General features: G+C 29.1%; 3 protein-coding genes across 4 annotated transcripts; 1 reads left to right on the top strand and 2 right to left on the bottom strand.

The window, feature by feature from the left end:
* Positions 1 to 8,760: 8,760 nt before the first annotated feature.
* On the bottom strand, positions 8,761 to 10,035 carry RpL36 (ribosomal protein L36). The gene is made up of 4 exons (XM_035088038.1): positions 9,896 to 10,035; positions 9,589 to 9,715; positions 9,378 to 9,512; positions 8,761 to 8,904 (listed from the first exon to the last, which is right to left on the bottom strand). Exons 2-4 carry the CDS (start codon positions 9,712 to 9,714, stop codon positions 8,821 to 8,823), a joined length of 345 nt encoding a protein of 114 aa, XP_034943929.1. The 5' UTR covers position 9,715; positions 9,896 to 10,035; the 3' UTR covers positions 8,761 to 8,820.
* A 10-nt stretch (positions 10,036 to 10,045) lies between these two features.
* Positions 10,046 to 12,135, bottom strand: LOC118069736 (tRNA modification GTPase GTPBP3, mitochondrial). The gene is made up of 4 exons (XM_035088037.1): positions 11,864 to 12,135; positions 11,491 to 11,664; positions 10,391 to 11,357; positions 10,046 to 10,307 (listed from the first exon to the last, which is right to left on the bottom strand). The coding sequence occupies exons 1-4, from the start codon at positions 12,000 to 12,002 to the stop codon at positions 10,067 to 10,069; spliced, it is 1,521 nt and encodes a 506-aa protein (XP_034943928.1). The 5' UTR covers positions 12,003 to 12,135; the 3' UTR covers positions 10,046 to 10,066.
* Hinfp (Histone H4 transcription factor) lies at positions 11,909 to 14,738 on the top strand. Of its 2 annotated transcripts, none has more exons than XM_035088035.1 (7): positions 11,909 to 11,989; positions 12,084 to 12,213; positions 12,446 to 12,979; positions 13,045 to 13,381; positions 13,471 to 13,786; positions 13,873 to 14,170; positions 14,250 to 14,738. In XM_035088035.1, the coding sequence occupies exons 3-7, from the start codon at positions 12,491 to 12,493 to the stop codon at positions 14,466 to 14,468; spliced, it is 1,659 nt and encodes a 552-aa protein (XP_034943926.1). In that variant the 5' UTR covers positions 11,909 to 11,989; positions 12,084 to 12,213; positions 12,446 to 12,490; the 3' UTR covers positions 14,469 to 14,738. The 2 variants fall into 2 exon arrangements, with proteins under 2 accessions (XP_034943926.1, XP_034943927.1); XM_035088036.1 differs by having other exon boundaries at positions 11,938 to 12,019.
* Positions 14,739 to 14,815: the final 77 nt, after the last annotated feature.

Below are 14,815 nucleotides of genomic sequence, written 5' to 3'. Positions count from 1 at the left end.
AAAACATGTTCATGATGAGAAAAAAAATTTTTTCTCCAAGAAAAAATTTGATAGTGACAGAAAATTATTTTGCAGAAAAAATCCTTTCTAATTTATCTTTTTTATCTTGTAGAATTAAACTTTCCAAAGTAATATTTGGGTAATTGAAAAATGTAGAATAAAAAAAAAATTTTTTTCTCAATGTGTTCACTCCTAAATCATCTTTCATACTATTAAATAACAATTATAAATCAACAAACATGGTAATTTATCACTGACCTTTTTACCAAATGTCTAACAGATTGAATAATCTCGTGGGGTTGTGAACCAAAAGAAATGATTTACACCCAGAAATGGATCGAAATATTTTTTAATTGCTTGAATTAATGTTCTATTGATTAATATACTCTTTAAAAAAACTAGTAATTTTTTATTTCCATTAACTCCCTCTTTTTTTGAAAATAATTTTAATAATTTGTACATGCTTTTAAGGTGAATTGTATTAAATCACAATTATAAATCAACTAGAATGTAATTCATCAAAATTCATTCTCACCAAACTAAAAATATTAAACACAGTGTTAACAACATAAGTAAAACGAGAAATTCGCACTCCACAAAGTGGATTGCAATATTTTTTGTTAATTACTTGAATTACATTTGACTAAGTGATTTACTAAATTTTTTTTAATTTATCACTCTTTCATTAGTACAAAATGTTCTTTCTCTACGTAATTGCTTAGGTCATTCTCCAGTAACATTAAACAACAATTATAAATCAACTAGTAGATAATTTATCAAGTTCCTTTTTTCTCCATCTGTACATAACAGATTAAATGCTATTGTGAAATCATGAACAGGAAAAATGATTCACACTCTGAAAGTAGATCACCAGTTTCATGTATACATTCATTTATAACATTTTTCTCAGCTCATTTATCTCGATATGATCACGCCTACATGATAAATTCTATCACAATAGACAAAATCTAAAGTATGTGATCGGTATATATATATATATATATATATATATATATATATATATATATATGTATGTACAATAAAAATTATTGGTTTGAAGGAAAGCTGTAAGAAGAGAATGGAAAGGTGAAAAGAAGGGCAAAGAACTGGGCCTGGCGCAAGCTTTCAGTAGTATTGATTACAGTCTCCTATCCAGGTGCAGAAGCAGGGTCAAATCTCCCCTCTCTTTCTCTCACTCTTCCGCCCCATTTCCATCCATGTCGCGCACCCACTCTAGCTTGATTCACCTTTTCCAACTCTCCGCACTCTCTCGCCAAACCTGTACTGCCTGCAATCGCAGCTTATCCAGCTTCTTCCCCGCTTGATATCACTCGTTCCGTATCACCTGTGGGGAGCTTCAGTGTACCAAGACCGTCACGCACTAGAACTCATGTCAAAAGACGAGGAATAGAAAGGGAAATCAAATGCAAAGATGCTTTTCCATCAATATCACAAGCTTAGATCATAGGATCTGATCCAAGATGGGCAAATATATATATCCTGAAACCGCATATAAGGGAAGATTTATTTACGTACAAATTATAAAAGACAGATAAAGAAACAAGGAAAATATGATTTATTTCCGGAAGATAAGTGGATTATCTCTACTTCCCTGAAGCATCTGTTGATGAATAACTCAATTATCAGCTGAGTAATTACAACTTTTTTTCTTATTTTTTTTCTATTGTTATTATTGTGTTCATTAACGAAATTGAATAAATTATTTTTTTGTTTAAAAGGAGTTATTGTTTTTGTGGAATTAAAGTTTTATATTTAAACATTAATATTGTAGAAATATACCTGAGTTCATTGGCACTTAATCGTATTAACTATCATTTGATTCTTTGATTGAGTGATTTAATTCTATGGTTCCATTCATTTATTGTGTATTATAGGAGGATTTTATCAACAATAAACTGCTCCAATTTGAAAAAAAATATTTCTATTCATATAACTACTGTAGGTTAAATAAAAATAGTTTTAAAAAAATAGAAAAATCTATAAGATTATAAAATAGAATACATAAAGATGTTTTTTCAAAATAAAATGAAAAATTCATTAAAAAAAATTATCATTATAAAACAATTACACGGTCTATAAAGAACTTTTTTTTTTATCAAATAATTAAAATATAATTACATATTTTTTCCTTTTTTTTTGTTATTGTATAATTTTTATCCTGTTTCTCATTATAAGCTACTCAAGGAACTCATCACACTCATTAATCATCAAAAAAGATTGTTTCTCTTGTAGAAATAATTAGTGGAAAAAATATAAAGAAAAGAAGGAAAAAAAAGAAGCGAGAAGACGTCAAGTGTTCTATTATCAGGCATGAATATAGGAATATAGAAACATGGGCGTAGAAGGTTCGATATCGTAACGTTAACCCCAGAAGCAACTTTCGAATTGCCAAATACCACCCACTACATGTTTTGCATCCTCTGACTGTATATTTGAAACTATTGCCTCTAGTTTGTATGAGAAGCTTCAAAACGAGAACACTGTTGAACCCTGACCTATTCAACTAAAGCCCCGTGAGTTCGTTTTGTCGGTGGTACACCTGAAATATTCACGCCACGCCCCAGCCGATACGTTGAACGTCCTCCAACGTGCATACAACTCTACACTGCTGTCTGACTAAGCATTTATCCACTACCTATCTATATTTTTCCCTTGTTATACATTATTTTTTCTGACTTTTTATTTATTTCCTATCTTTCTGGTATTATATACACTATTAATGATACAATCCTTTGACCAATACCATCAAAATAAAAAAAATAATGATAGAAAAAAGGTCATATAAAATGATTCTACGATCAAGGAACTAGTATCCAGCTAATCTTTCTGCTCATCGTAGGAGATAAGTATTTGAAAAGTTCGTTATCGATTTCTAAATAAAGTCTGCATTATATATGAAGATTATTGAGTTAACTGATGCTACTGTTGATGAATAAATATTTCCAAATTTAAAAATATAAACTAAATTGGTTAAAACGTTAAAGAATATGAGTTTATTTGTAACAATAATCAATTAAAAAAAAACATGTAAAATCTAGAGTAAAAATAGGAAATTGACAATCCTGTTTCAATAAAATACCAAAGTATTTGAGGAACTATTTATAATTCTCTTTTGATAAAAATAATTTTTGATATATTTTTTAATATTTTCTGGTAAAATTTAGTTAAATACCAGAATTATTAGAATATTTACTGGATTTTTCTAATAATTATTGAAAGATATAATAAATGAAATTGCCTTTGTTTCTTGAATTTTAATATTATCAATGAATAATTATTGATAATTTCTATTTAATAAAATGTTGGAATAAATGGAAATCATTTTACAAAAATACAAAAAATAATTTAGGTGTTTTCGAATGAACAATAAACCGTTGACATCGATTGAAATTTAATATACTAGTAAACACAGAAGAGGATATGAGATAATAAAAAAGTCAGTAGTAAGCTTTAGACTCCATATAGTATGGGTTATACGTTGTCATTTATCTGAATTATACGTCACGTTTGACAGTTGCAAAATAGGGTAAACATAGTACACCGGAAACTAGAGATTCGTTTGTCTTTGTGGTTATATTCGATCCTGAGCTGTCCATGCTATTGACAGATGACCGTGGTGCCTTTAACATCGTCACCAAATACTGAAGTCAACTCGTCTTCTAAACCAAATATTTATTACTTTGGTCTATCTCATTCAGATGAAAATTTTATGAACATCTAAATAAACAATCTAATTTTTTAATTATTGATTTGGTAAAAAAAAAAAATAATTTCAATCCATCCATAAAATTTTTTTCATGATCTAAATTTATTCCAATCACTGGATTTGAAATATAAAATATTTTACTTCCAACTTCAAGTCTAGTTTTCGTGCTAATGAGTATAAACATAGTTGAAAACAGGTCAGAATTAATTTTGGTTTTGGTTTAGTTGACGAATTTTGTAGTTAAAACTAAACTTCAAAGTCAAAAGTAAGACAATCTTTTTATTCTCATGTTATTTCAAAGCTGAAAATTCAATTTTTTATTTTTACTGTAAAGTGAAAAAATTCTTCTCACTCAGAAAATAAATCTTATAAAATAAAAAAGTAAAAATAAAAATATTTCAAAGAAAATTCGAAGAGAATGTACAGGAAATTTCAATAAATTAAATTTCGATCAGTTATGTCATGTAATGCATAAAAAAACCATTGATTGTATTGACACACTGAATTTCTTCATTCACAATGATAAAAATGAATTCAAATAAAAAGGATAAAATTACTTATCAAACTTATATTAAATTTTATCTTCATAGAAATTTTCCATTTTCAACGATAATCTACATCTCGAAATCCACATTGGTTTGTAACAGTACATAATCTTTGTACACATTGTCCATTTCAGATTTGCCAGTGGGCTTGGAATTACCCTAGGGCCATTTGGTCTCGAGATGAGTCTGCTTTTCGATTGTACTTTACACGGAAACTTTGGTGCTATGATGGACCTCAGGGATAAGAGAGCAAAATAGAGGTCACCCAAGAGAGAAGAATGAAGAAAACGAATATGTAACGACAGGATTCCCTAGTCGACTGTAGAAGTAGCAAGAGTCATGAAGATTCCACGAAACGATTTTTATTTAAATTCGTCATAATCATATTGATGTTAACATCTTATCAGCCACTTTTTATTCTACCATTTTATAAACTATTTACTCTGTAATCAATTTTTCAATCATAATCATAAATAAAATTTTAGTGGCATACAAATGATGTCATTACATATTGCATAAAATATTAGAACAAAAATATGATATTATTTCAATGAAAAAACGAACTTACAATCAAATAATTTTAATAAAAATTTTTCAGAATAATTCAACATCTTATTGCCTTGAATTATTGGTAGTACTGATTTATAATGAAATGAACTCTTTTATCCTTATTCATTTTTATCTTATAACAGGTAATAAAAATATATAATTCATTAAACTTATTAAATTTATGACTAAAAGCTTGCATTTAAAATAGAGATTCATAATCTATCCTTTACTTCACTCTTACAAAAAATTGCAAAATTCTACTTAGCTTGTTAGAAATATTTCTTTTAACAAGAATTATTGCAGATTTACTCTAAATAAAAATAAACAAAAAATTTAAAGTAAAAAATAAAAGCAACTAAACTTAAATCCTCTCGATTAGCAACGATTCTATAAATTTAAAACAACTAAATGCTCCAACTATTTGAAACATAAATCCTTATTCCATTGCATTCTTCAAGAAGTACCAATGAACAACTTGAAACAATAAAAAAACTCATCTTCAAGTTAAATTCTCCAACTTAATATTTAATTCACTCATCCTGATAACATAGCACTGTGTTTCTTGATTTTCATCAACAAATCTGAAGGTAACAAGCATGTGAAACTTCATAATACTATTCTAAAGTCCAAGAGACATGATAAGCACAAACGAAACATCGTGGTTTGTAGCAATCAGAGGAGACAGGTTTAAGCACGCGAGAAATGCTGATACGAATGCAATGGTTTGGACAATGGACCCATTTAAAATTAGCTAACTTAAAGCATTAACAGACTGTGCAGACGCATGATATCTGGACTCTAAACTGTTATGTCCGGTCTACTAGGATATATCGTTTTAACATGACTGCAAGTTTCCAAGTAACTTCTATTTGTCGTCAACATGTTTGCCGCATATCTAATTCTCTTTAGCTGTGCTATATGAATTTTAGCTTCAGAATATAGCAGAGATTATTTAAAATAGATAATCTAAAAGGTTTACATATATATATATATATATATATATATATATATGTATTTGTCCAATCGAAATGTAAAACTCAATGAATCAAAACACTATTCAGCCTTGTAATTCCTATTGCAACTAAAAAATTGCCTTCTTGTGGCCTCCTACGCTCCATGTTGGCAAAAACATCAAACGAATGTGGCTAGTCAATTTGAAGATTGGCTAGAATTGGAATTGGAAATGAAATTTGTTAGATGCAGAAATAAGGTCACGAAAAACGCGTGGTTTATCGCTCGTCAAGAGAAAAGAAAGAAAGAATAGAGAGGAAAAGAATGGTCATCAATTCAACGACTTCTAAAGAATCACGATCAAAGTGTAGGATTTTCTTCAACTGCCGGAAATGGAGTTCCACTTATTTTAAATAGAGTGTAGTAAAATAGAAGTTCGACAATTGAAATTCAAGTGAAAAAATAAATTAATACTATCATGTCATTCATTTCCATCACATCTAATAATACAAAAAAAATTATAGTAAAAATATCTTCAATGTACTTTACTTAATGTTTCCTTTAACGGTGAAAAAAAAATCTTCAAGTAATTGGGTGAATCCATTAGATTTATATTTTCATATTTTTATCTCAGTTATAGCGTCATAAATTTGAGCATAACATTATTAATGTTGAAGTTAAAATTATCCTGATGACTTTTCTATTAAAATTCAATATCAAACTTTCCAACAGCACAATCTAGTTTTAAAACTAATAGACAACTACATTATTTCTTAGAAAAATTAATAACACTAATCCAAGATAATTATTTTGAAGTCAATGACCAGTTTTAATAACACCATGGTTGTTACTATGAACATTATTCTGAAATAACAATGTTTTTTGTCGAGAATTACATTGAATCTAAAATATGTAAATTCAGCAAACAAATATTGGAGTCAACCAAATATAATACTTGAACAAAATTATTTTTCCAGATTAAAGTAGATACAAAAAAATTCCTATTTATTTTTACAAATAGATATTGAAGTCAGAGGGTTTAGGATTAACTTAAGAAGATCCTTACAAAAAATCGGTTGTAAAAATACTATACTCAATTGATCGAAAAAGAAAAAAAAATAACTGCAAATTTTTTATATTTACATGAGAATAGTTTGCATGATATTTATTAATGAGAAGCAGTTTAAAATGACTAACGAATTTCCGATTATCCAAATATTTATCATAGGTAGGCATAATTAATTAAACTGTAACTCCAATTAAAACGAAGATAAAATACATGCGTAATGAATAAATATAATATCTAGATGAAAAACATATACCAATGCAGCTTGCATAATATCAACAAAATCGGGAAACATTATAGCTCAGCAGGGACCAGTTAAGTAGATGAAGATAAAATCGATACCAATACCAGCTCGAATAGATGACGGCGCCAAAGGGATTTCCCTAAATACCAACTTTTATATCTGTATATTCAGGGATAGAATACTTAAACTTAAACCATGACCATGTGGGCGGATTGAAAGTTAAGTATTTATGAATACCAATCTGTAAATCTTACTTTTAACCAGCTCTCAGAGTCCAGATTCGTATAACAACCGGAGCATTGGCAGTAATTTTTGATCCTGGCCCAACCACATATTTTTATGAAACACATTTTCCATGTCGTCCTGAAGATTTATAATGTCGACGTTAAATCGTGACCCAGCAGGGAACATCTTTCTCAGCCCCAGTGTAAAATTCTCAATGAACGTAGAGACGTTATACTTTTATGACTCCCTGATGATTGATAACCAGGTGTGTATATGCATGTACTGCATTGTATTAAAACATTGAAATTAATTAAATGGTTGATATTTTAATTAATTTTAATCCTCCTTGTTCATTTACTTTCGACAGATATTTAATCAAAAAAACATTTGTTTAAATAAAACAAATTTTACCAATTAACATCATGGACATTAAATTGATATTATATAATGATAATGATAATAATAATAATTATTATGATTATTATTATTGTAATAAAATGAGATAATGTTATGAATAAAACAAAAAATGAAGAAATCCTGAGTGTTTTAAATTTACAGTTTTTGATAGAAGAAGCAAGGAGTTATAACTATGATAAGCTTACGGTACCGCAGTCAGAAACGACCTGGTGATTTATCTTTGATGCAATAAAAAGCATCGTTTTGCCTCGCCTGCATTCGCTATATGATGCATAGTGTTAATAACGAAACTTCTATTTTTTGTTCATTTCTCTCGCCTCTGACCTGAGCATAAACTAATCTAGTTGAGATACACCTCTATCTACTGTGTATAAAAGCTTCAATACTTGTCTTGATGACGATTTGTGTGAAGCATAAATAAAGTTGTAAATATGCTTATATATATAATAAATTTAACCTATTTCAATCTTTTAATGATGTTATTGCATGATAGATTTATATCAAATTAATCTAAAAATGGCATTTAAAAAAATCTAATCTTATTCTTTAAAATTTATTTAGTCTAACATTAATATCTTTATGAACTAGTTCACTTAAATATTTTATCTGCGGAAAAATATCTTCTAAGTTTCAAAAGCAACTAAGTAAAAGGTATTGTACTCGTGTTGTAATGTATTTATTCTCTGGAAGTAATGTAGTCTACACGCAATAGCAAATGTTATTTTCAGTTAAACTTTACTCTGTTGTATTTACAATCCAATGAGTAGTTTCTAGGGATAACATTTGCTGTTTAAGAATTGCTTTAAAATAATTTTACATTAAATTAACAGCTGCATAGAACCTGGTTTGGATTAGCAACGTTCATGATCATCATACTTTCAACAAAATTAAGATCCTTTTCGTCCAAATGTTAACTATTTATGTTGGAGCAACTGGTCAATAAAAGATTGCACACAATAATAAGATTAGCTACATGTTCCTGCGAATTAATCGAATGGAATGGATTCCTTGTGCATTGATAAAATATTTACAGACGTTGATTGACGAAATATGAATTTATTTTTAATCTTACAGATAGTAAAAATTAAAACATCACTTAATGGTGACCAGCCTTCCTGATTTGGACAAGAATGTTACCCAATTCCTCACGCTTCCTTTTTGCACGGATGTGTGTGCCCAGCTACAAATGATTTATTGGCTTATTTTTTTTATTTTAAGGTAACATTTTTAAAATAAAGAACAACAAAAGGATAAAACACTGGAGAATAAGTACGAATAACAAAAAAGCAGGAAGTGATGGTTAGGAGTAAAAAAACAATGTCAGTACAACGACCCACTGGATTCTAAACTTACTAGCGTGTTAAAGTGATTAATTTTTTGCACGTAAACACTTAAGGTTTATTTTCTACCATGTTAAAATTAAAGAAGTGATTAAATCACACTTTGCAACATGAGTTTGTTAAATTTTTCTTGCATAATTAATTTAAAAGTAGAAGTTAAGAGCGGCATACGAAAATCGATAGAAGAAAATTAATAAACGTCCAGAATGAAACGGTTAATATTATAATAATGTAAAAAAGTTAGGAAGTTAAAGGAAGGAAATCATGCGTCAAATAAAAAAACAGAATTAATTTTTTACATTCAAGTACTTACTCTTCGTTTCAGGAACTTGAGAGCACGCTTATCTTTTGATACTTTCAACAACTCCATTGCTCGTTTCTCATAAGGAGCATGTCCAGTAACTTCGCGAATTAAATCTCTGACAAATTTACTATGTTTTGTTTGACGCTGGAAAACAAATGATATGTTAGATATTGTCAACATAATGTTTTTGGCAATAATATCAAGTGTACAGCAGACTTACTCCCTTAAAACGGGCTGGTCTGATAGCAACTGTTTTTTCTTTTTTGGATGGGTTCTTCGCAACGCGAATTTTTGTGGTTTTATGTCCTTTATTAAGGCCTACAGCCAATTCATACCTCGGTGCCATCCTGCAATACAACCATTGAGGTTAAACGGTACATGTCAACGATACATAAAAAAAATCGAACCATTTTCTTTAATATTTATAAAAAACTATTGTACGATAGTTTTTTAGGATGATACAATTGTTTTTTATCATAATTAATTAAAGATTCTTTAAAATTTCATGGATTAAAATATCAACGAACCTTACGCCGTTTCACCGTTGTTTATGAAAGAAAGACACTCCGTAGATTTCTGCGCATATCACGTGGCCATAGATCACGTGAACTAATATGGCTGTTAAAGCGCACATATTCAAATTTAAAAATATTGAATTATTTCAATTTAACTAAAGATTTAAGTTAATATAAAGTAATTTATTTTCCTATACAGAAATTCGAAAAAATAATATCTAGAAGCTCTTCAGTGCTAATTTGACCAGTAATTTTTCCTAATTCTCGCATCGCATTTCTTATCTGTTGAGCAGCAATTACCATATCGTAGTTTTTGTGACTAGAAATTTGTAAATAATTTTGTAAATATTGTACACAATTTGTTAAATGAACTCTATGTCTAGCTTGACTTATGGTTGGATTCTCTCGTGAAGGATTTCCACATCTGAAAAATAAGAATTTAATTTATTTTTTATGCCAACAATAAATAATTGTATAAGTTTAATATTACTATTGGTTTTTACTTACATATGTTGGAATTTTTTTGTTAGGGATTCCATTAAATCTGAAAAACCTTTCTCATGCTCACATGAAATTAAAATAGCTTCAGATTTCTTCAAATCTTCGAGACTCTTGTCGTCAATTAAGTCCATTTTGTTGACAACAATAATAAAATTATCAGTTAACTTTCCATCTCCTTTTACCAAATCTTCAATTTCCAATACTTTTATATAATTATGAACATAATCACTAAAAGACATTTTACTTTGATAATATACATTGGCATCAATCATTAAAATAATTAAATCTGCCCCTGAGGCATAAACTTTAGCTCGCCTAATCCCTTCTTGTTCGACAATATCTTCTGTTGCTTTAACAAGACCAGCAGTATCAGCCAGAATAATTGGATATCCAGCAATATTTACATTCAATTCAACAATATCTCTAGTTGTTCCAGCAATGGGAGTAACGATAGCCGCATTTCTTTGAACTAAATGATTTAACAAACTACTTTTCCCAACATTAGGTTGTCCAATAATGGCCGTTCTCACACCTGTCCTCAGTATTTCTCCTTTTCTTCCGTCAGAAAGATGTTGAGAAATATTGTCTAATAAATTTATTATGGAAGTATTGCATTCTTCTAAAATTCCATCTTCAATATTATCATCTTCACTAAAATCAATGTATGCTTCAATATTTGCTAAAGACTTTGATAATATTTTTTTCCAATTATTATATAATTTGCTTAGACTACCATCAGCCTGTAATAATGCTTGTCGTCTTTGCTGTTCAGTCTCAGCATGTATTAAATCTGCTAAACCTTCTATTTCAGTCAAATCCAATTTTCCATTATAAAAAGCACGTTTAGTGAATTCACCAGGTGTTGCTGGTTGAAAATTTAACTTCGATAATGCAGACATCAGTGCTTCTAAAATAGCTGAACCTCCATGCACTTGAAACTCTACACTATCTTCACCAGTAAATGAATTTGGACCTTAAAAAGAAATTAAAGTTATCATTCAATGAATGTGGTAATCATTAAGTAATTTGTACTTATATAAAATGAATGTAGCTTTAACAATGTAATTTAGTTTACTGCTCATTTATTTAATCGAGTAATTATTTACCAGGAAACCACAGACATAATCCTTTATCAATTATTTCTTTATCATCTGGGTGATAAATTTTTCTCAAGTAAGCTCTCCTTGGTTCTGGATTTGATAAACTTGTCATTCTTTTCAATGCTTCTGATGCATTGTCTCCAGAAATTCTTATTACTGCTACTCCACATTTTCCTTGGCCTGAAATAAAAGTAAGAAACTACCCTAAAAATGTGCTGATAATTACTTCAAGTTCAACTCTATTTGAACATGATTAAATTTAATGTCAAAAAGGATAATTATTTTATATGGAATACAAATGATGTATACAGATCATATAACAACGAAAACATAGAGTCAAATAAACAAACAATAATTTTTAAATGGTTAATATACATACCTGAAGACAACGCATAAATTGTAGGAGTAGTTCCACTCCCTCGAGCTGAGAAGATCCCGCCAGTATCGCCTGAATGCGTCGTGCAGGCAACAAGTCGTAATAAGATTTGTTTACACCAATTTTTACGTAATATTATCATTGTTTTTACATAAACAAGTATTGTCAATTGTTTATTTATTAATAATAATCAATTAATTCATAAGTTTGATATTTATTACAGGCTTACTTGCTGGAATATTATGATACAAAAGTGAAAATTGTACAGCATAACATTGGTGGTGTTGATAGAAAATCATCATGGCGATCGCTCAGTGCTAAACAGACGACCAACATAGAAGCTAAATTTGAGGGTATTTAAAAATTAAAGACCAATATTAATATCGTTATTTCAGTAATTTAATTCATATTGATTGTTTTCAATATTCTAAATTATCATTTTTGACATGTATCAATAAAAAAGGCGGGCTTTTTAAACTCATTCTTTGTCAGCTGACGTTTCTAGATTCTTTCATTGTTGTGAATGTTAAATATATATTAATTAATTATATATTATTTGATTATTGATTTTAATTATTGTTCTAGGTACTGATTAAAAAAAAAATTAAAGACTGAAACAATAGGATCATAATGGCAACGCCTCCAAGAGAATTAACAAAAAATGAAGAAATTAAAGAAAGATGTCAATTATGGGTGAAATCTCAAACTGAATCGCACCCTTTATCTAGTCCTTTGTGTTCTGAAAGAGGAGCCACTTGTGAATTAGATGATTGCATTGATACAGATTCAGAATTTGATTCTGTTTCGGAATGTGGTGGTATCAAGAAAAGACGAATAACTGTGTCGTCTAAGGATGAAGTTCTTAATTTATTGTGTGAATGGAAAAATTGTAATTTTAAGAGCATATCCCTCGATAGTTATACACGTCATGTAGCTCTTCATGCACCACATCTAGAGATTAAAACAGTTGATGATCAACAAGTTTACGCTTGTCAATGGAAAGGGTGTGAATATTTAGATGAAAATGCTGCTAAAATCACTAGACATCTTAATTATCATTCTTATCATACTAAATTAAAAGTGCTGGGCGCTAATCTCAGAGGAAAAATCAAATTACCGGTAAATATCAATTGAGTTTCATGGAAAAGATTATTGCAATTTTTTCTATTATATATTTTTTTTAGAAATGCCAACGTGAATCAATGACAACCAATGTATTTGACCCAACGCCCATGATACTCTGTCAATGGGGAGAATGTTTAAAATCTTTTAATAACTTTCAATTGTTTTTGTACCATGTTAGCCATCATCTAGAGAATTACCCACGTGGAAATAAAGTTGAAGGAGGTGTAAAATGTGAATGGGTGGGATGTAAAGGAAATTTTTCAAGTTTTCATAAGCTTAAGGATCACATAAAATGTCATACCAAAGAAAAAGTAGTTGCCTGTCCAACCTGTGGAGCAATTTTTGCCTCAAATACCAAGTTCTTTTATCATTGTCGTCGTCAAATTTCTATCGAAGGTAAGATAATAAAAACAAAATACAGTATTAGGAATCCTTAGAAATTTTTCTCATAATAATCAATATTTTACAATTATTTTTATTCATAGTTCAAGGATTTCAATGTTCTTACTGTACCAAATTCTATCCCACTGAAAGAATTCTCCGAGAACATATGAGATTTCATGTATTTAAATATAAATGCAATAAATGTGATATGAGTTGTGAATCTCCAGCAAGTTTAGCCAAACACATTCGATACAGGCATGTTTCTTCAAGACCATTTCACTGCCAATTATGTTCACATTCTACTAAATCTCAACAGGATCTTGATTCTCATATGACAGTACACACAAATGGTCCCAATTTCTTCTGTAATAATGAAGGGTGTACTTATACATGCAAGAATGCTTATGTACTTGACAGGTAATATTAAGAATTGATTGAATATATAAAATAAAACTCTGTGTGATTTGTTGAAATAAATTTTATTTAGCTTTATTTTATTGCAGACATATTGAAAGAGTTCACAGATCAGAAGTTCGATGGTATTGCTGTCATGAATGTCCAATAAAATATAGAAAGAGTTATACACTCACAAAGCATTTGATAGAAGCGCATAACTTACAGTGGCCTACAGGTCACAAACGTTTTCAATATACAAGAGATGATGAAGGTTGCTATAGATTACAAATGGTAAGATACGAATGCTTCGACGAAGATGCTGATGATTCTGACAAACAGATAGGCCTTCCTGATAAGGATTACAAATTAAAAATTGATTCAAATGCCGAAATTCCAAGGCTGGAGGTAAATGATGTTAAAAAATTGGACAATTCATTATTTTACTCAAGATAAATTTCAACATAATTTTCATGATTATTTACAGATCGTAGAAGACAAGGGAGAAGATGACAGTAATACAGCCTTGGAAGTTAATACAGATGTGGATGACAATATTGGAAAGTCAATGCCTGTTATTTCAAATATTTTGATCTCTATTGACGAGTTAGATGCATATGGAAATATCATCGATAGCAAAGTAATTGAAGCTCAAGAAACAAATGTTTTACCTCCTTCGGATGAACCTCCCATTATTTTAACATAGAAATATAGTATTTTAAAATAGAATTAGAAGAAAAAACAAGTATTTTTCATCAATTGATTATTTTTTATAAACTTTCGTAGTTATAAGAAAATGAACAGTTTGGAGTTTAAATAATAATAAATTATTTAATTTTCAATATTTTTTGGTTTTCAACTCATGAATGCTGAGTAAGTTTTTCATTATAAAAAAATGCATTTGGTAAAAAGCTACGTATTACAGAATTTTATATCAATTTCCGTTTAAATTCGACTAGACTTAAATAAACCATATCCAATTAATTTTAACAATCAAAACTAAATTCATTCTCATGTAAAGTATTCTTAATTTAAATTCATGTAAATACTTTT

The sequence above is a fragment of the Chelonus insularis genome, unplaced genomic scaffold (assembly GCF_013357705.1).
Source record: "Chelonus insularis isolate UGA/USDA-ARS -01 unplaced genomic scaffold, ASM1335770v1 contig_42_pilon, whole genome shotgun sequence".
NCBI classification, from domain to species: Eukaryota; Metazoa; Arthropoda; class Insecta; order Hymenoptera; family Braconidae; genus Chelonus; species Chelonus insularis.
This window is presented reverse-complemented; position numbering and strand designations above follow the sequence as displayed.